This window comes from Dendrobates tinctorius, unplaced genomic scaffold (assembly GCF_039654945.1).
Source record: "Dendrobates tinctorius isolate UK_male_01 unplaced genomic scaffold, ASM3965494v1 ptg000163l, whole genome shotgun sequence".
Classification (NCBI taxonomy): Eukaryota; Metazoa; Chordata; class Amphibia; order Anura; family Dendrobatidae; genus Dendrobates; species Dendrobates tinctorius.
In genome coordinates, this window is record NW_027361830.1 from 8065056 (window position 1) to 8087375 (window position 22320).

The 22320-nt window shown below is 42.3% G+C and overlaps 2 protein-coding genes across 3 annotated transcripts in view; both read left to right on the forward strand.

The window, feature by feature from the left end:
- Positions 1 to 22320, forward strand: part of LOC141052868 (MARVEL domain-containing protein 3-like) — a 78093-nt gene that overhangs the window by 39887 nt on the left and 15886 nt on the right. The window lies entirely within an intron of this gene.
- LOC141052819 (MARVEL domain-containing protein 3-like) lies at positions 1789 to 20987 on the forward strand. Its single transcript, XM_073550117.1, has 3 exons — positions 1789 to 1877; positions 4487 to 4572; positions 15635 to 20987. The coding sequence occupies exons 1-3, from the start codon at positions 1789 to 1791 to the stop codon at positions 16324 to 16326; spliced, it is 867 nt and encodes a 288-aa protein (XP_073406218.1). The 3' UTR covers positions 16327 to 20987.

Consider the following 22320-nt stretch of genomic DNA (forward strand, 5'->3'; position numbering starts at 1 on the left):
GTGGGCCGCCACCTCCAGCACCACAAAGCTGCCCCCATCGTGATGTTACTGCCCTCCCGATGGGATAGCATCGGGCACACATCTAGTATATATATGTCATCTACTAATTTATGAGTTCGATTGTTAGCTTAATAACTCTAGGTATTCATCATTTCCTCTGAATAATTTCCATGGGGCCCAGGTCAGCTTGAATTTTTCTTGTGCAAAATGTGTGTGAGCTATTATTTCTTCTATATAATATAGCTGATTTACTTTGTGCATCAAATCTTGTACATTTGGACAACTCTGGGACAGCCAGTGTAGAAGAATGAGTAGTTTGGCCGCTGCTATCAGGAACATTAGGAGGGATTTGTATTTTGACTGTGAAGTATCACTTGACCAATTAAGAAAAATAAGCTTCGGAGATGGAGGGTTTGTTAGCTTACAAATTTTAGTTATGATTTTCAGCACACTTTTCCAGAACGTCCGGAAATTACAGATGTTTTGTTATACACATCTTTGCTTCATTTTAGTGTATTGGAGCACCACAAAAAAACTGAAAAAAGGGCAATTTGGCCATTATTTCACAAAAACAAACAAACAATTGAGGCAGACAAAATATTGGGTTTCACAACCCTTGTAATAAATAACAGCAATCAATCACTTCCTACAACCATCAACAAGATTATTACACCAACAACTGAAAGTCCAAAGAATATGTGAATAGCGGCACCAGTGTACAGTACTATTTCTTCAAACCCTTTCGCCTGGAGGTGGTGAACTACACAGTGGAGCTTATTCAGCTTAAGTGCTTGGATTAACGGTGCTCTGCATATATACACATGGAATCCTCAAAATATTAGATAAAGTATGCAGCGCTCACCATATCACGTTTTCAGAAAGTCCTTTATTGCATGTGGTTATTAAAGGACTTTCATCTCAGATGTCCAGGTGCAGAGGTGTGAAGAGTGAAAAGGACGACGGCCGTTTTGCATTTCTATGCTTCAACGGGTCCAGGCCCACACTTTCGGCCATGACTGTATATGTATGACTAGTGTAGTTAATTTCTAGCTTCTTCTTACATTTCCAATCATATCCACTGCTTTAATAGTGGAATATACACCAACCAGCCATAACATTACAGCCACTGCAAGAAGAAATGAATAACAATTTTTCTGTCAACAGGAGGTACATATAAGAGATGTTACATGTTTCTAAAATTTATGTGTTGGAAGCAGAAAAAATGGGCAAAGTGTCCTTTTTTTTATAACGGAATTTCCAGTGCAGGCTGATACCCCCTGCCACACTGCAAAATTTACTAAAGAATGGCTTGACAAACACGACAAAGAGTTCAAGTTGATGACTTGTCTTCCAAATTCCTTAGATCTCAAAATAATCGAACCTGTCTGGAATGAGCCTTTTGATGTACGATACACTATTAGGAAGGTGCAGTTAATGTTATGGCTAATCAATGCATGTGAGCATGCAATGTCAGTAATAGAGGATCAGGAAATACAATGAATAGTGAAGAATTATTCTCGTGGCAGTCAATGTGAGTTATTAAATACTATAGCGAAAACTAAAACTATATTTTTTCCCAAAATGTTACCTTCAACTTGCCAGAGACATTTTTTATAGAGTTTAACCATTTTCTATGAGATTTATGAATAATTTGATGCCGATGCTGTTTTTGATACACCAACCCCTCAATATGGGAGAAAACAAGGATATTTTTTGTACGTATTATCTGGATAGTTCTCCCTTGTAGCAGAAACCGGTACATGGAAGGCTGACATTGTTACTGTCACGATGTGCCAGTCTGAAGTAAGGCGGAGGGGCCTACAACTGTCCCTGGAGCTGAAGCCCTCATTTTCCCTGTTTAAGGGGTACTCTTCAAGGTAAGGAGGCCTGGGTCTCCAACCTTACTATGCTCCTTAATGCACACTGAACTGATTCCTACCCCACCCAGGGAGGTATGGGACTGACTAGGAAAGGATAGTACAAACCAGACAAGCTGGGGAAACAGACTGGGATGAAAGAAAACTGCAATCATACAAAAACACTCATGAAACAGCAAAGTAGAAAACAAGGGAACATTAGGAGTGACCAACCAAATAGGAGAGAATAGGGAAACACACATGATGCGCCCCAGAGGCCGTGGGATACTCTGTACCGAGCCCGTTAACTTTAATGGGAGATGTCACAGTGGCGGTGACCCAGTCCATGGCCCCAGGCAGTCAAGTAAAAGGGGTAGAATTGGATGGGGATAAAGTATATGTAGTGATTCGTGACGCCAGTTGGAGTGTTCGACTGTAGTATAGCCAGCACTGCAGATGATCCCTGGGGGAGTAGATGGTGATGGCAGTGCATATGTTAAACCCTCTCCAACCAGAGCAGACCCCCAGAGATTTTGATGCAAGTAAAAGGCACGGAGTAATAAGGCAGGAGACAAGGAAAGTCATTTTATCATTTACTGTAGTTCAGGTGCAGTTCAGAGGAGATATTACAACTCTCACCAGGTTACAGTGTGCTCTGGAGATTGGGAGTTATCTTTCCCTGTTGTGACTCAGTGTAAGCTTCCTGCTATTCTAATCCCTTCTGGGACCAAGGCTTCCCGGAGTTTAGAACTTCCCAGTATTGCCTCTACTCACTGTGTATTTCTCCTTCAGCAACTTGCAGCATGGTTCCTGTGTGTGAGCCGCTCAAGTTTCCACTTGCACTATCCTTCACTGATCCTAGGTTATTGCAGTATTTCTGAGGGAAAACACTTTTCTGCTGGTCGTATAATCCCACGCAGTCTCTCAGCTTACCACCCTGCTCTCAAAGCATGGATGGTCGAAGGGCTGGTTCCTGATGCTTCTAGCTTTCACTCCTGGATCGAGCACATGTCTTAACATGGCTTCCCAGACATTCTTCCTCCTTCTTCTTCACCCTGAGAACATCTCGGCCCCTCCCAGTTAGGGTATATCTGCAAAGCTCTAAGCTTCAGACAAGTGAGGGAGTGGTTTAAATTATGTGTGTGTTGTGGTCTCTAGCAGAGGAAGCATAACTCCCATTGCTCACAAAACACATTCAAAACAGTACATATTTAACCCTTTTGTGGCGGTAAAGATGCAGGGCGCCACACACACACTATCAAAACCACGCAGAAAACTCTTAGAGTAAACACCAACTGACTATCACAAATAAAGACTACTCCATTACCACCAAACTGGGTAGTTGTAAGATATCACCAGCAGGGAACTGAGAAAACAGTGAGGTTTAAATACAAGGCCCTGCAGAGTGATGGTATAGGCCAAATTGCTAATGGAAAGCATCTGCTATAAGAAAGGAGTGGACAAAAGGCAAAGGTTAGTTCACAGCAGACAACCACAACACTGCCGTATCAAATCCTGAGGCATGACAGTTACCAGGTAGAATCTGAGCAGATACCTTGGCTTGTACAGCCTATCTGGTTAACATATTTTTCATCTGTCAAGTGAGGGGTGGGCGTGAGGCCTTTTGTGAGTCTCTCACCCATGGACCCACATAAAATAAATAAATACTCTGCTTTTAATATCTAAGACTTAGTGCTGGAGAGATGTACAGGGATCTACATTTCCATTGACAAATATTTTAGAACTTTCTTTTTCTCTAAAAAACAAACAAAAGGAAATTGAGGAGCTTTGCTTTCAATGATATAATAGACAGTTCTTGCAGAAATAATCAGCCAGGCATACAGTAAAAGGGTCTGGGCATGACTGTTAAATTCAACAAGATTGAAAGTCGTAGTCTTCATTCTCCCTTTTTTCAATCATTTGTTAAGTTTTCTCAGAATTAAATAAATGTAGAGTTGCAGGAGTTGTGCTGGTGTTGCTGACATACCGCAGAAAATCCACTGAAGGCAACTGAATCCAGACCATTGTGCAAACAATGCAAAACACATTTATCTTATTGCTTCAATATGGGACCACACATTTTACAAGTTATTAACCACTATTCTAAACAATAGGGCTCAAATGTAGCTTCATTGTTTCGCCAACTAATTGCGGTAAACATTGAAAAGTAGAGAGACAGAATTATATATAAGTGGTGATAAAATGAGGAAGGTTTTATCAGGGTTAATAAAACACATACTTATCTGTAATCTCGAATTTCCATCTGCTCTTCTGCAGTCTTCTTTGTTCTTCACGTCTGAAGCATTAACTATTCTTTCCATTGTTATGGTAAAGTTCATTGATTTTCTTTTTTACTTTATAGAAAGCTTTTCTGAAACAAAAGAACATTAAGGAGAATTTTAAATTCCTCTATTGGGAAAACTACGTACTTCTGGAACAATGAGTTCTGGACATGGCATTTATAAAGTAGTTTCGGAATCGAGGTCTTCACCCACTGCTTTAATTGGAAAGTAGATTTATTTACCTATGACACATTTTAATTTTCATCATCCTTTCTTAGACTTGTTTTTTTTAAAAGATCCTCTGGGAGAGATTAATCTTATCTACAATACGCTTGTATTTTATGTCAGAATTTCCTTAGAAAGCTTTTCAAAAACGAAAATACGCAAGTTCCTCTATGTCACATGTTCACACATCCACTTAAAAAAACGGATGGGTGAGACGGTTTGTATTTTCTATCCGTGTGGTTTTCTGTTGGCCGTCCGTGTGTGCCATTAATGTGCCATCTGTGTGGCTGTGTGGCACGTACTGAATAGAATGCAGGAAAAATTACAGATTTTTAAGTACTAAAGATTTGTAAAGATATAGATAGATAAATAGTTATCCATAAGATATATAATTAGTAAAAAAGAAGGCAAAACCAGCTCACCGGCAACTGTGGCAGGGGCATGGAATTCCGTCCTTATGAGACGTGAACAGCAATGAAAAACCCTTAGACTGTTCCTGTGATGGATCGCACAGGGGAAGGGGTGTCGACTTCGACCACTTCGGGGGAGGTGAGAGAAGGACCCAGCAGGGATAGGCTCTCTGGCGCCACCACTTGCCCCAGGTCAGTAAGGGAACTGCACAGAACGCAAATAGTTGCCGGAAAGGCTTCCCTTATAGATACGAGTTTTTGAGGTGCTCCCAGTGAGGGGGGATATATATCACCAGTCCAGGCTGGGGATATATATATAAACCCCCCGGCCGTCACTGTCAGAGCTCCTCACTAACACAGTACGGTCTGCTGCCACCAGTTCCTCGTTCGAAATAAGCCCCGTCCTTTAGCAGGCTTATATCAGGTCAGAAACAATGGAGCATGTGGATGTGGGGATTCGTGTATCGAGATAAAAGAGCAGTCCAAGATTAATTTTATATTTAAATTCAAAATGTATTTAGTCCATATTAAAACATTTAAATGCTACTGAACAATACTCAAACAAGAGGACACCCCCATTGCTAACACAGTAATAAAAATAGCGAAAATTGTAGAGAGTAACGGCACTCACCGGGTAGTGTAGTCAAGGCTTTATTCGATAATTACCTTTCGGGGTCATCGAATTGAGCCAATTGCTATGTGGATCTTCCATGCGATTATGTACAAGAATATCCTTTAAACTGACACTTTTCCTACAAGCAAATAGGGGTCCTCTCTCCACCACTTCTGATAAAGCAGCTCACCATGTAACCTACGGAAGCGCTTTTATTGCGCGAAACGAACGTCGTTGCTATTTCCTTCCTGCACCCGTTCTCCCGCTGATATACTTTTATAATAAAGCCTTGAATACACTACCCGGTGAGTGCCGTTCCTTTCTACAATTTTTGCTATATGGATTAGCTCATTTTTCATGAATGTGCACCTAAGGGTAAAACAGGTTTACTGCCGGCTGCATCTCGTCATATCCAGTAATAAAAATACACAGAAAAAAACCCACATTATTTAAATAAACACACCCCATTTTTGTATCTGTGGTTTTTTTTAATTTTTTTTTGATTACTGGGCTAGTAATAGGGGTGTCTGACATACACCTCTCTGTTGCAAACACCAGGGCTTGATGCCAGATGTGTTTTGGACAATTCACAGCTGACATCAACCCCAAGCCCCATTCCCCCGATTGCCACCGCAGCAGGGCAACTGCGGCAGAGCACCTATGGACGCACCAGCCACAGCTTACAAGGCTATGGATACTAGTCCAAGAGCACCTTTATTATCTGCTATGATGGATGCCGTGACATCCATATAAGTTTGTCTCCACATTTTTTGGAAACTCCCATACTCTTCAGTACGTTACTGACGAAGGTGACTGAAACGTTTGCTGTACTACACCTTATGGACTGAATTAAAGTTCCTTCCGTTTTTGCATCATAAGTTGAGTGCTAGGTTCTTTCTTGATTTACAGGATCCATCGGTGACACGGACACACGGTCAGTGTGAAAACACAGACGTGCACAGCCCCATAGAATAATAAAAAATGATGGAAGTGGTGGCACTCACTGGTTCAGTATAAAAGTGCAAAAATTATTCAAATCACTAAAAAGACATGGGAGAGAGTGTCACATGTAGCGGACTCATAGATTATGAGCGTGTGTGTATGTGTCTCTGGTACGTGTGAAAACGGACGTCACATGTACCAGAAACATGGCCTGCAATATCCTCTTAAAATCCCTGATATATTCCTTAAATGTGCTCTGTAGATTTAACATAGATTTTTCTTTATATAACTAGAAGGTATGTTCATATATTGTATGCTGGGGACATGGTCAAACAAAAAACACAGGTGCCTTAATTATACAGAGGCGTCATTTTGTTTAGGATTTGTTAACACTTGCATTAAAGGGAATCTTCCACCAGGTTTTCGCTATCGCATCTGAGAGCAGCATGATGTAGGGTCCGAGACCGTGATTCCAAAGATGTATTACTTACTGGGCTGCTTGTTTCCATTTTCATAAAATCACAGTTTTATTTTCTGCAGCTCTTGCAATTCTGTGAATGCTGAGCTCTGTATCACCCTGCCCACACTACATTTTGCAGGTTTCTTTCTACACTGTGCATAGGCACAGTAGTCACAAGGCAGCAGGTTTACCAGTCCTCTAGTGATAATCTCCTGCTGAGAAAGCAGTGATTTTATCAAGCAGCAAAGTAAGTGACATATCACTGGAATCAGGGTCTCTGTCTCTACATTATATTGCTCTCAGATTAGGAGGTAAAAACCTGGGGACAGATTCCCTTCTAATGTTTTCTGTCAGAAATTACACTAATGTGAAGCACATTCCTTGCCAAAAAAATTCCACAAACCGGATAGAAACCTGATGGGCTTTGTAGTAAATCCAGGGAATCATATATGTTTCTTCAAGATCTGATATAATCTGTTCCATGATATCTCTGCTATACATGAATGTGATGACACTAAGGTAAAAAGAACCTTAAATCTCAATTAATCATTTACTGGCTTTTTAAGTCAACTTTTTGTCTAGTATTTATTTTTAAGGCTAGTTTCACACTAGCGTATGGCCGAGGTGCGGAGGGCTGCGGGCTTCCTCCACGAAGCTCCACCCCCGGTCATTCGCTAGTATGAAACTAGCCTTAGCTGGTGGATCTTATGCCAAATTCATCAAAATGATGTACAATGTTTGATGAATTAGTGCAAATTCAAATATATGTCAATTTTTTTATTTCTTGCTTTTTGTATCTTTTTTACAGAAAAAGTCAATGAGCTTCAAATAGTTGCACACTAGTCTTCAACTATGCAAAAAAAGTAGACAGATTTTGTACCCCACTAGGCTACTAAAATACAGTTGCACAAAAATTTTGCAACATTCCAAAAAGTTGCAAATGATAAAGTAGGCTGAAACATTTAGAAAACCAAAACATACTCCTAAAAGAATCATAGAATGGTAGAGGGTCATCATGTCCAACCCCTTGCTCAATGCAGGATTCACTAAACCATCTCAGACAGATGTCTGTCCAGCCTCTGTTTGAAGACTTCAATTGAAGGAGAACTCACCACCTCTCGTGGCAGCCTGTTCCACTCATTGATAACCCTCAAAGTCAAAATGTTTTTTCTAATATCTAATCTGTATCTTCTAATGTTAGGGAAAACAGACAAAACTGAGTAAAGTTAACTTTAACCCCTTTCTGACATCAGACGTACTATCCCGTCCATGGGACCCGGGCCCCTATGCCCATGGATGGGATAGTATGTCTACCGCGATCAGTGGCGCCCACGTGGTGAGCGCCGCTGATCGCGGCCGGGTGTCAGCTGATTATCACAGCTGACACCCGGCACAATGTGTCAGGGGCGGTCACGGACCGCCCCCGACACGTTAACCCCTTGCACACCACAATCAAACACGATCGCGGTGTACCGGGGGTTAAAGGGAAGCATCGGCAGGGAGGGGGCTCCCTCCGTGCTTCCCTGAGCCCCCCACAGCAGCGCAATGTGCAGCGCTGCTGCGGGGGGATCCATCCCTGCAGGTCCCTGAATCCAAGATGGCAACGGGGACCTTCGGGGGCCTGCAGGGAGCTGGCTTCCTCAGTGCCTGCAAAGCGCAGGCATGAGGAAGCCAAGTGCAGTGCCTGTGACAGATCGCTGATCTGTCACATGACAGTTATGTCCCCCCTGGGACAATGTAATAAAGTTAAAAAAAAAGTGTAAAAATAATTTTTAAAAAATCACTAAATAAATTAAAAAAAAAAAATATTCCCTAATAAATTCATTTTTTGGAAATAAAAACCCCCAAAAACAATAAAAGTACACATATTTGGTATTGCCGCGTCCGTAACGACCCGCCCTATAAAACTCTCCCATTAGTTAACCCCTTTAGTGAACCCCTTAAAAAATAAAAATAAAAAACGAAGCAAAAAATAATGATTATCATACCGCCGAACAAAAAGTGCAATAATGCGCGATCAAAAAGATGCATATAAATATCCATGGTACCACTGAAAACGTCATCTCGTCCCGCAAAAAACAAGCCACCATACAGCATCATCAGCAAAAAAATAAAAAAGTTATAGCTCGCAGAATAAAGCAATGCAAAAATAATTATTTTTATATAAAATTGTTTTCATTGCATAAAAGCGCCAAAACATAAAAAAAGACCTAAATGAGGTATCACTGTAACCGTACTGACCTGAAGAATAAAACCGTCTTATCAATTTCACCGCACACGGAACGGTGTAAACGCACCCCCCAAAAGAAATTCATGAAACGCTGGTTTTTGTTCATTCTGCGTCCCAAAAATCGGAATAAAAAGCGATCAAAAGATGTCACGTGCCCGAAAATGATACCAATAAAAACGTCAACTCGTCCCGCAAAAAATAAGACCCCACATGACTCGGTGGGTCAAAATTTGGAAAAATTATAGCTCTCAATATGTGGTGATGCAAAAACTATTTTTACAATAAAAAGCGTCTTTTAGCGTGTGACAGCTGCCAAACATAAAAACCGCCATAAATAGTAAATCAAACCCCCCCGTTATCACCCCCTTAGTTAGGGAAAAATAATAAAATGAAAAAATGTATTTATTTCCATTTTCCCATTAGGGCTAGGGTTAGGGCTAGGGTTAGGGCTAGGGCTAGGGCTAGAGTTAGGGCTGAGATTAGGGTTAGGGGTGTGTTGGGGTTAGGGTTGGAGTTAGAATTGGGGGGTTTACACTGTTTGGGCACATCAGGTGCTCTCCAAATGCAACATGGCGTCTGATCTCAATTCCAACCAATTCTGCATTGAAAAAGTCAAATGGTGCTCCTTCCCTTCCAAGCTCTGCCATGCGCCCAAACAGTGTTTTACCCCCACATATAGGGTATCAGCCTACTCAGGACAAATTGAAAAACATCTTTTGGGGTCCATTTTCTCCTGTTACCCTTAGGAAAATAAAAAATTGGGGGCAAAAATATCATTTTTGTGGAAAAAAATGATTTTTTTATTTTCACGCCCGGGCGTTATAAACTTCTGTGAAACACTTGGGGGTTCAGAGTGCTCACCACACATCTAGATAAGTTCCTTGGGGGGTCTAGTTTCCAAAATGGTGTCACTTGTGGGGGGTTTCCACTGTTTAGGTACATCAGGGGCTCTCCAAACGCACATGACACCCGCAGACCATTCCATCAAAGTCTGTATTCCAAAACGTCACTACTTCCCTTCCGAGCCCTGATGTGTGCCCATACAGTAGTTTTCTCCCACATATGAGGTATCAGCGTACTCAGGACAAATTGGACAACAACTTTTGGGGTTCATTTTCTACTGTTACCCTTGGAAAAATAAAAAAAATTGGGGACTAAATGATCATGTTTGTTGAAAAAATACGATTTTTTAATTTTCACGCCCGGTCGTTATAAACTTCTGTGAAGCACTGGGGGGTTCAAAGTGCTCACCACACTTCTAGATAAGTTCCTTAGGGGGTCTAGTTTCCAAAATGGGGTCACTTGTGGGGGATTTCCACTGTTTAGGTACATCAGGGGCTCTCCAAAAGCAACATGACGCCCGCAGACCATTTCATCAAAGTCTGCATTCCAAAACGTCACTACTTCCCTTCCGAGCCCTGACGTGTGTCCATACAGTAGTTTTCTCCCACATATGGGGTGTCAGCGTACTCAGGACAAATTGGACAACAACTTTTGGGGTCCAATTTCTCCTTGTACCCTTGGGAAAATAAAAAAATTGGTGACTAAAGATCATGTTTGTTGAAAAAATACGATTTTTTTATTTTCACGCCCGGGCGTTATAAACTTCTGTGAAGCACTGGGGGGGGTACAAAGTGCTCACCACACATCTAGATTGTTAGGAGTCAGATTTCTGCCTCTTCTTTGCTGAAATCTAGATCCTCACATTCTGCAGTCTCCTGCGCTTTCCCTGCTGCAGAGGAGATTGCAGAGGAGATTGCCCTGCGGCAACTCTCTCCAGAGGCTGTCTTTTGTTCCCTCATCTGAGCATGCTCATGGGACGAACTCCCATTGGAGTTCGGGAGTCAGGTGCTCAGGTCCTGTGTCGAATTCCATTGGCTCTTCCTGGAGCCTTGGAGATTTCCGGCCCATTTTTTGGCGTGGGCTAGCGGAGCATGTCAAGGATGCTCTCTCAACTAGAGAGATCCCCACCAGCCTGGAGGAGCTAATTTCTGTCTCCTCGCGTATCGACCTCCATTTTTTTGGAGCGTGGTATGGAGCGTGCTCACTCCAAATGGAGAGCTAGCTCGACTCCCAAATTTTTTGAACCTCTTGAGCTGCCTGAGCCAGAGGTTCTACACCCAGAGCCCATGGAGGTGTCTCACACCGGTTTTGGTTCAGGTCCGACCCAAGAGTCCTTTTGTGGTTGTTACCATGTGTGTGCTGCTTCTCAGGAAGCCAGCTCCCCGCAATGCTTGGAATCTGAACCGGTCGTCGAGACCTTTGTCCCTCCTCATCTTAGGACTCAGGTTCTCGCCTGGGCACACGCGTCCAATGTGCACAACCATCGGGGCTATATGCAAACCACGAAGCTATTGGCCGATGCGTATTGGTGGCCGCACAGGGCTCGGGACATCTAAAGATTTATTCAGGCATGCACCTCATGTGCTCAGGATAGCCTTCCTATGCAGAGGGTGGCGACGGCCGCCGACTCACGGCGATGGGCTGTTGCATTGGCCGCTCCTGCCATTTCCCAGGTGTCTCTTCTGAAACCTGGTGACCTTGCCTCCACTGATGCTGTCCAGGTGTCCCGGTTTACCGCCTCACCTACCAGGACACCAAGCTCGCCTTCGGATGAGTTTGTGCCCTATGCCATCACAGGGCACAGGTTGATGGTCCGGAGGGATCAGGGAGGAGGGGGCCCTAGGAGGGGGGTAATGTTAGGAGTCAGATTTCTGCCTCTTCTTTGCTGAAATCTAGATCCGCACATTCTGCAGTCTCCTGTGCTTTCCCTGCTGCAGAGGAGATTGCAGAGGAGATTGCCCTGCGGCAACTCTCTCTCCAGAGGCTAAGTCCTTTGTTCCCTCATCTGAGCATGCTCATGGGACGAGTCAGGTGCTCAGGTCCTGTGTCGAATTCCATTGGCTCTTCCTGTAGCCTTGGAGATTTCCGGAAGGTCCCGTTCGGTATAAAAAGCGCGCATGGCTGTTCCGCCATGCGCTAGTATATTCATACTTGCTGCTGTATGTTTGCTGATGGATGCTTGGACTGGTGAATGACTCATTTGAAACCCCCATTCCTCTGATACTACGTCTGTGTGAGTGTTTGCGTTCTGCCAGTAGCAGCGCCAGCGCGCATTAGCTCCATCTACCTCAGCAGCTTAGCGTCTGACATCGCGCCTGCGTTACCAGCGGTGTCACTAGGCGGCACTATCCACGACGCGCTGCAGTAGCAGCTTATTAGCGCATTTGCGGTTGCAACGCTGTGCACACTTGTCTCCACGGTAGGTCTCTGTGGGTGTAGTGCTGTCATATTTTAACTACCCCGGTGACCATTTACCGTCTGTGTGCTGCTGAATTCCTGTGCACCTAACAGGTTCAGCATACTTATATTTATTATTTGTCTATACGTCTCGGTGAGTTCAACAGAGTCAGTGCTGTGCACTTTGGGTGTAGTTTAACCCTGTGCACACTACCGCCAGATTGCTCTGTCGTCACTTAGCTGCGGTTTTCCATCCTCCGCACGGTGGACCCCGAGTGGCGAAGGCACTTTATTTATATTTTTATTTAGTGCCTTCCGCCACTACTAACATAGATATGTTCCTTGGGGGGTCTACTTTCCAAAATGGTGTCATTTGTGGGGGGTTTTCACTGTTTTGGTACGTCAGGGGCTTTCCAAGCGCGACATGGTGTCCGATCTCAATTCCAGCCAAAAACGTAAAATGGCGCTGCTTCCCTTCCGAGCTCAGCCATGCGCCCAAATAGTGGTTTACCCCCACATGTGGGGTATCAGCGTACTCAGGGCAAATTGCACAATAACTTTTAGGGTCCTGTTATCCTTGCAAAAATAAGAATTGAGGGTGAAAAGATCATTTTTGTGGAAAAAATATGATTTTTTAATTGTACCGCTGTACGTTATAAACTTCTGTGAAGCCCTTGTGGGTTCAAAGTTCTCACCACATAACTAGATAAGTTCCTTGTGGGGTCTAGTTTCCAAAATGGGGTCACTTGTGGGGGGTTTCCACTGTTTAGGTACATCAGGGGCTCTCCAAACGTGACATGGCGTCCGATCTGAATTCCAGCCAATTTTGCAGTGAAAAAGTCAAACTGTGCTCCTTCCCTTCTGAGCTCTGCCATGCGCCGAAACAGTGGTTCCCCCCACATATCAGGTATCAGCGTACTCAGGACAAATTGCACAATAACTTTTGCAGTCCAATTTCTCCTGTTACCCTTGGTAAAATGAAAAAAATTGAACCTGAAGTATCTTTTCTGTGAAAAAAAGTTAAATGTTTTTTTTTTTTAAATATTCAAAAAATTCCTGTGACGCACCTGAAGGGTTAATAAACTTCTTGAATGTGGTTTTGAGCACCTTAAGGGGTGCAGTTTTTAGAATGGTGTCTCTTTTGGGTATTTTCTATCATATAGACCCCTCAAAGTGGCTTCAAATGTGATGTGGGCCGTAAAAATAAGATGGTGTTGCAAAAATTAGAAATCGCTGATCAACTTTTAACCCTTATAACTTCCTAACAAAAAAAATTTTGGTTCCAAAATTGTGCTGATGTAAAGTAAACATGTGGGAAATGTTACTTATTAAGTTTTTTGTGCGCCGTATCTCTGTGATTTAAGGGCATAAAAATTCAAAGTTGAAAAATGGCGAAATTTTCAAAATTTTTGCCAAATTTCCATTTTTTCCACAAATAAACAAATAAAAGTTATTTGAATGAAATTTTACCACTAGCATGAAGTACAATATGTCACGAGAAAACAGTGTCAGAATCACCGGGATCCATGGAAGCGTTTCAGAGTTATTACCTCATAAAGGGACAGTGGTCAGAATTGTAAAAATTGGCCTGGTCATTAACGTGCAAGCCACCCTTGGGGGTGAAGGGGTTAAAAAGCGCAAATTAAATAATGAACAAAGTGTGAATCAGTTCACTATGAGAACCATTATTACTCCTGAAAAAGGTGCAAAACCAATGATGCCAAGTTCCTTTCTGTTAGGTTTGAGCTCCTGTTTGCAAGTTAGAATTTTATAGCATCTTAAAATCTAAAAATGGAGATCTGACTAATTTGAAGTGATGAAATATGTGTGAAAGAGATCATTGCTGATGGTGACAGTTCTGTCATATGCCATTTGTATTCTGTAAAAATGAAAGCTACAGGGGTGAAAATACTACCTGTGCCCAAATGGCAGGACTCCATCCCAGCGGTACAGAATGCTAGTCATTAAGAGGACAGGCAATACAGGCAAATGATGGAGGGAGCGATTAAAGGGTATAAAGCATACCGGCCAGCCACGGCATAAGGGGGCTGGACTAAGTAGAAGATTTTGGTGGTTTCACTAAAAAGTGGGTTGACTTAGTTGGACAGCACATGGAACTAAGATAAATGTAGGATGCGTGGAAGGGTGAGGTAGATATCCTGAGACATTGAGCTCTGTGATTGGCTGCAGCGATGATGTGTGCTGCAGTATATGAACCAGTGTTTCCCATACTCCAATCCCCTCATGGCCCCCCAGCAGATCATATTTTCAGAACAAAGGGGGTCTGATCAGTGAGGCCTCCACAGGTCATTAGAAGGGGGGGCCTAAAGTTTTCTGAGGAATGGAGTGGTAGTGTACATGTGTGACTACAGCGCCATTCTCGGACTATGGGAGCAGTAGTCATGCTCCTATAGTCCCATAGGTGTGAATGAAGCCTTGGTCACACGTGCACTAAACCTTCATTCACGCAAAGGACTTTTAGTCCCCTGTTTTTGTGAACAGTTGAGGTTCCAATGTATAGAACATTTTTCCATTGCACTTGTATTACTACACATCAGGGCTAGACTTTCTTATTATTATAAAATGTGTTTTTTTCACATACGAGAAAAACTGACCGAATTTTATCAGTGTTTTTGGTCAGAGTTTTATCAAGGTTTGGTCTGAGTTTTTTCTTGTATGTGAAAAAAAAACAGTTTTTTTAACCTTCTGGTATCTAACAGTCCATTCAAACTGAACTGCATTCGGATGGCATCCGAGTGCTGCTCGATTTTTTATTTTTTTTTCACTGACCCATAGACTTGCATTGTGATTTTGATCCTACACGGATGTTAAAAACTCACAGACGTGAACAGCTCCATTCCATATTATAGACACGAGACCTATCCATAAAAAACTCAGATATCACTCGTACGCAAAAAAACTGAAATGTGAATGGGCCTTTAGGCTCGGTTTTCATGGTGTGGCCGCTTCTACTACACCCGCCTATGGTGACCAATGGATGCATAATTCTGTATGTAAACCAAGGTATTATCTTCAAAATTGTATGGCCATTGGCTGACATATGAAAGCATGTCGTCAAAGTATGTTTTCCAATATATTAGTAAATTTGACCATGTACCGCATACAGTGTTAGGGCTCATACTCACTTGTGAGTCTCTCGCATGAAAACCCGGCACTCAGACCGGAGCATGCGGCTGCATAGAAATTCATGTAGCCGCACGCTCCGGGCCGAGTGCCAGCGGCAGTGCCAGGTTTTCGTGCGAGTCTCTCGCAAGTGACTATGAGCCCTTACTCAATCTCATTTTATTTTGAATCTCATTGACTTTTACTGGTGAATTCCAGCTTTAATTGGCTCCATTGCTCTGGCTTTTCACAGGTCTGTTGCAGCTGGCGGAGATTCTCATAAACCTGCTGGTCTTGATATGCGCCTCTGCCACTCAAAGCGCATCAGCCGGCTTTTCAAGCCTTGGGGGATTTGGCAGTGCAACCTATTATAGCATGGGCTATAGCATGAGTGGATTTTTGGGGGATGAAGTGAATCAGGTGACGCAGTTAGATGTGCAGTACAGCCGCATGAAGCTTCCCACCATTTATGCTGCCGCCGCCATTAGTCTTCTGCTGCTGACTCTAACCCTGTCATGCCTGGTTGCCAGTTGTATGTCTGGCACTACTCACAACAAGAAGCTATTGCTGATGGAGGAAGTGATTAGTGTATTGTCTGCTGTTACCTATATAATATGTGTTGCGCTATATATTCACTTCATCAAACAGATCAATGCTACAGAGGTGTGCAAGCAACGCCAGGCTCTGTACCATCGGCGCGGCTACACCTCCGTCACCTGTGACATCATGGGCACAGAGATGGCGGTGTGCGTGTTTGCGGTGATACTGGTTGGGCTGTACATTGCTAGCGCCGTGCTTGTTGGCCTTATATTGAGAAAAATGAAAACTAACACGGATACCCCAAACACAGAGTCTTTTAACAAAACGGGAGAACACGATTCAGAACTGCAGAATTTCACAAGTAATAAGCCAAGAGAGAACATTTCCAATGGGATCTTCATTTAGCTTAATTCTCACTTTTATTTTTGTTACTGTATTGAATACCTCAATTTTTAGATCTTTTTAGGCACTTAAATTAGCTACAAAGGACATACATATTACTGCCATAGACATGTAGCATTAATGTATGAAAACCATATAAACTTCTATCATGGCTATATCATAAATGATATGACAAAGGTCAGCAAGTTGCTTCAGTTTTTCAGTTTGTCACAAATCAACCTTAGGCTCTGTTCACACACCACCATCCTATTCTTTTGGTTGCTATTCCTTTTGGAGAGCAAGTATAACATAGTCTACAGTGCTATAACTACCATGTCTCCCTGGGAAACCTGACACACTCCTAATTATCTCTAAGGGATCCGTTTTGATCCGTTTTTTTAAAGGGAATCTGTCAGCGGGTTTTTGCTGCCTGAGAGCAGCATAATGTATAAAATAAGACCCCAATTCCAGCGATGTGTCACATAGTTTACTGGGTGCTGCAACTGTGACACAATCAAGAGTTTTTAGATAGAGCATGAAGCAGAGCTCAGAAAGCTAACCCCACCCACTCCACAGCTTTCTGTGTATGTTGTCTATTGACAGTGAGCAGGGCCGGTTTTAGACAAAGTGGGGCCATGGGCAAAAGTTTACAAAGGGGCCCCAAATGCTTACATATTGCACCATCACACAAACATTTTGGTTGTATTTACATGCACTGAGTTCAAGCCGCTAAACAAGCGTGATTGAAGTCGTTCGACACTTGTTTCCCAGTCTCTGTACAGCGGCTGAAGAACAATGATGGAGACAGAATGATCACTAGTAGATCAGTCTGTCCCCATACAGTATCATGTAATCAGCAGCATATCTGCAATTTTCGCCTGACAAAGTGCTGCTGAGAACAATGATTCTTGTTCTGGCATAAACAATCCAATCACTCGATGAATAGGCAGCATTTTGCACCCCATAGTTGTCAACATAGTCTACCCCATAGTCCTCCTCATAGTATAATACACACTCCATAGTCCTCCAAATAGTATAATACACACCCCATAGTCCTCCATACAGTTTAATAGAGACCCCATAGTCCTTCATACAGTATAGTACACACCCCTTAGTGCTACATACAATATAATACACACCCTATAGTGCTCCAAACAGTATAATACACACCCCATAATGATCCATACAGTATAATACACACCCCATAGTGCTCCCTACAGTATAATACACACTCCATACAGAATAATACACACCCCATAGTCCTTTATACAGTATATTATACACTCCAAAGTGCTCCACACAGTATAATACACACCCCATAGTGCTCCATACAGTATAATATACACCCCATAGTGCTCCATGCAGTATAATACTGTACACACTGCATACACAATACACATCCCATAGTACTCCACACAGTATAATATACACCCCATAGTGCTCCATACAGTATAATACATACCCCATAGTGCTCCACATAGTACAATATACACCCCATAGTGCTCCATACAGTATAATACATACTCCATAGTGCTCCATACAGTATAATATACATCCCATAGTGCTCCATGCAGTAAAATACTCACGCCATACAGAATAATACACACCCCATAGTACTCCATACAGTATAATACGCACCCCATAGTACTCCATACAGTATAAGGCTGTATGCACACGCTGCGGATTTTGCTGCGGTGTACAGTACCATGATTCCCTATGGGAATCAAAAACCGCAATGCAGATGGTGCGGAATTTTCCGCGCGGATTATCTGCGGTTTTCAATCCCATGACATGTCAATTCTTTCTGCGGATTCCCCTGCGGTTTGCCATCTCCTCCATTGAGGAGATGAAAAACCGCAGGGCAAAACCGCAGAGCAATCCGCAGGTAAAACCGCAGGTATTTTGACCTGCGGATTTTACAAAATCCGCGCGGATGAATCCGCACCTAATCCGCAGCGTGTGCACACAGCCTTATACACATCCCATAGTCCTTCACATAGTATAATGCACACCATAGTCCTCCATATAGTATAATGTGCACTACAGTCCTCCATATTGAATAATGTACATCCCTTAGTTCTTCATATAGTAAAATGTGCCCTATAGTCGTCCATATAGTATAATGTGCTCCATAGTCCTCCATGTAGTATAATGCACTCTCCATAGTATAATGCACCCCATAGTTCTTCAAATAGTATATTGCATTTCCCATAGTCCTCGATATAGTATAATGCAGGTCCCATATAGTACATATTGTATAATGCACTGCCCATAGTCCCTGAAAGTATAATGCAGCTCCCCTCAGAGTATAATGCAGCCCTCCATAGACTATAATGCAGCTACCCCATAGCGTATAATACAGCCACCCCATAGCGTATAATGCAGCCACCCCATAGAATATAATGAAGCCACCCCATATAGTATAATGCATCTGCCCCATAGAATATAATGCAACTGCACCACAGAATATAATGCAGCCACCCCATAGAATATAATGTAGTATAATGCAGCCACCCCATAGAATATAATGCAGCCAAATATTGTATAATGTAGCCACTCCATAGACTATAATGCAGCTCCCATAGAGTATAATTCAGCCCCCATAGAATATAATACAGCCACTCCATATAGTATAATGCAGCCCCCCTTCATATAGTATAATGCAGCTGCCTAGTCTGCTTGACCTGAACGCAGGCCCTGACAGTGAGCTGCTTATAAAAGATGGGTTGTGGTTGGACCCCTTTGCAGGAAGGAGCTAGGCTGGGCAGTGATAACCTCCTGGTAATAAAACATTCATTGTATGGAAACAATAGCACATAGTCTTATATGTGACACATCGCTGAAATCAGTATTTTAACCCCTACTTCATGCTGTCCTCAGAATATCTAGCAGAAACCTGATGACAGATTTCCTTTTAATTTAATAGTTTGCCTAGGGAGATGGGAATAGTAAGGGAATATTTTGAATGCCTGCAATGTTATGGCTTGTAATGCTTTTCTAAAATTTTTTCATCGTTCTTCAGAACTCATAAAAGTTCTTTTTTTTTTTTTAGCACATTGTCTCCTGACATGTCTGTTTTAGTAAATATTTGTATCTCTTATAATCTCACAATCCTGGAGAATCTATTCTTTGATGTGTTGTCGCTTTGTTATCTCCACTAGAAATTAATAAATAAGTTTACAACTGGGCGTTACCAGTTTGGTGGGTGTTCTAACATTGCCTGACACTGTCCAATCAGTGCTGACAGTGAGAACTTTTGTTAGGACACGTCCCTTCAACAACAGAAATGGTAGCACCCCGTTGTCAATTTATTCATCAATCGCTAAGAGGAATAACAGAGGATCTTCAAAATGGACTGGAAATGTTTAATAGGAAATACAATTTTTTATTAATTTCGATGTGAGGAGAGCAGATGGATCCATTTTAAATCATCTTCATTTATGCCATGCTTGCTAGCACACAGGCCATGGGAAAAAAACAAAACAAAGGTATTGTCTTCAGCAAATTTTAAAAAAGACAAATATGGCTTCCACATTTTGCATAAATGGATGAGCTGCCCAGTGTGGCGATACATCCCATCACATATAGGAAATGAGCCACATTCTTCAATTAGTGCAAGGAATTTCCAGGTACAAAACAGAGCATTCATTGTTTCCTAGGATATTTCCGAAGCTATAATATGCCAAGGACCCTCCATGCACTTTACTTCCATAGTCGGCAATGACAGCGCTTATCACAATGGAACATTGTCAATATAAGCTAGCAGAAACAGACTTATTCAAGGTATCTAGGTTCATTTTAATTAACTTTTCTAAACTGATGTCAATAGAGTGGATGGTTTCCGCTAAATGGGTAAAGAACTCACCCAGATGAACCGTCTCTTCATGGATGACTACTGAGCAGCACTTTTTAATGGAATCTGTCAGTAGGATGAACCCTCCGTCTACATAGTCATGTGGGTCAATGGAAGCTGAATAAAATGATGCAAAGATATTTCTGATCCGACTGTGTATTATTCCAGGGAAATACATGTTTTTCTCAATATGTAAATTAAGTGTTAAAATCTCTATATGGGACTAAGAAGTTCCCAAAAGTCTGTCTTGAGATCTGTGAGGAAGTGAGGACAGAGGAGATCTGCGCACACCCGGGTTTTCATGTCGTCAAAACTGCAGCAAAAGGATCCATTTACATAGAGGCATCGCCAATCATTAAAATAAGCTCTGGAGACAGACTCCCGGGAAAATCTATGTCCCGCCCAGAGATCTTAACACTTTATTTACAGATTAAGAATCCCGTGGCTTTCTCTGGAATAAGACATCATATCGCAGACATCAAGATATCATTTTATTCAGCTTCCTATGACCTACATGCCCATATAGACTGTTTAGGAGGGCTGATCCTACTGACAGATTCTCTTTAACAAGATTGATACTTACTATATTTCAGCTAAAATTCAGAACAAGTGTATCTACGTGACCTCATATTTTTCACTTCTTAGAATTTTTCATACACTTATTACCTCTTACATATGTAAGCTAAATCGGTATATATGTCTTTATTTCATTGTATTGCATCCATTGAATGGATATTTATTTTTTAAATTCAAATCTATAGCTTTAAGCAGTTTATTTTCTTTTTGTAATTTGTAAAGTTATGTTCTGTTTTATTAAACTGTTTTTAATCTGCGTGTTCCCAGTTCTCCTTATTTCATTCACTGTAATAATGAAAGTCTAGTCTCACATAAATCCCTACGCATGATGCAAATGACAAGATCTTCTCCCTGTTGTACAGGAGTTGCTGCAGGAAAGATGTAGTAAGGAAGGCGTTCAGGTGAAAGGCCAAGCATGTAACACATAAAGGTCATGTTTGTGGCCATAGAGAGGGATTCCGAAAGGGGCTCACCTTTCTGTTCTGTTCATATACCCTAACAGTGCACATCCTTCAGTTTATTAGTAATAATAAATTATAGTGAGTCTGAAAGGCCATGACTTTCCCTCAGCTCCACCTAATTTTCAGAAAGGTGCGGCAGCTGACATAATAACTGTTGAGCAAAAATTTGCTACTTTTATACACCAATTTTGTGGTGTAAAGTGTTAGATGAACTCCTCCCTGAAAGGAGTTATCCATGGAAAACAAGCTATCACCTGTCAGGTAGATAAAATTTGCTGCTCGGTGGGTGTAAGACCATTGGGACCGACAATTATCAGTAGAATGGGGAATTTTTATCACCAAGGGGAAACTTTTTTTCCCCTGGTCCAAATAGAGTGGCAGGTCAGATGTCCAATCACTGCTCCATTGATTCTCTATGGAGCTACCAGAATAAGCCGTGCGCAGTGCTTGGGAGATCGGTGATGAATGGAAAGAGTGTGGGCCACACATGCCCACTGCTTCTCCATTCTAACAGGGATAAAAATCTGCAATTCTTCTGATTATTGGGGGACCCAGTAGTCAGATCCCCAGGGATCAACACACTGTCATTAGTGATGAGTGAGCGTGCCTGCCACTACTGGATACCCAATGGAGCATCAGGGTGCTCAAGTATGCTTTTTACTTGATCGAGTATTGCAGATCATTGAGTGCCATGCTCGATTGCCCGCCCACATGTTTGGCACCTGTTAGCCAATAAACATGCAGGGATTGCCTACCGTACACGGTAATCCCGTAGCACTTTTTGCTGCTGATATTACTGTGAATGGCTGGCCACAAATATAAGACCCGGTGACGCAATGCTCGGCCCACTCTCCTCTGGAAGTACACAGAGCGTTGATCTAGGAGGGATAGCTTAGATTAGAGCAGGCTTATAGGAAGTGCGTCATTGCTATTGCTGTACTTGTATGCTGCTGCTGCTGCACCATAAAAACAAAAGTTCTTTTTAGGGCTACATACTGTCCTTTTCTCTAATAAAATCGCTGTTACCTGCATTCAGTGTAGGGATAGCAGGTGGAGGAGGGATGGTTAGGGATTTGAGGAATATTGGCAGAGTTTACTGGCTTACAGTCCTTCAGGTGTACCGCTGCT

What these genes read in the sequence shown, in the direction of transcription:
- LOC141052819 (XM_073550117.1), top strand. Translation starts at nt 1,789, where the DNA reads ATGTGCCAGTCTGAAGTAAGGCGGAGGGGCCTACAACTGTCCCTGGAG. An exon ending in TTTAAGGGGTACTCTTCAAG is followed by an intron (nt 1,878 to 4,486) that starts GTAAGGAGGCCT and finishes ATTTTATGTCAG; the next exon opens with AATTTCCTTAGAAAGCTTTT. An exon ending in CCACTTAAAAAAACGGATGG is followed by an intron (nt 4,573 to 15,634) that starts GTGAGACGGTTT and finishes GGCTTTTCACAG; the next exon opens with GTCTGTTGCAGCTGGCGGAG.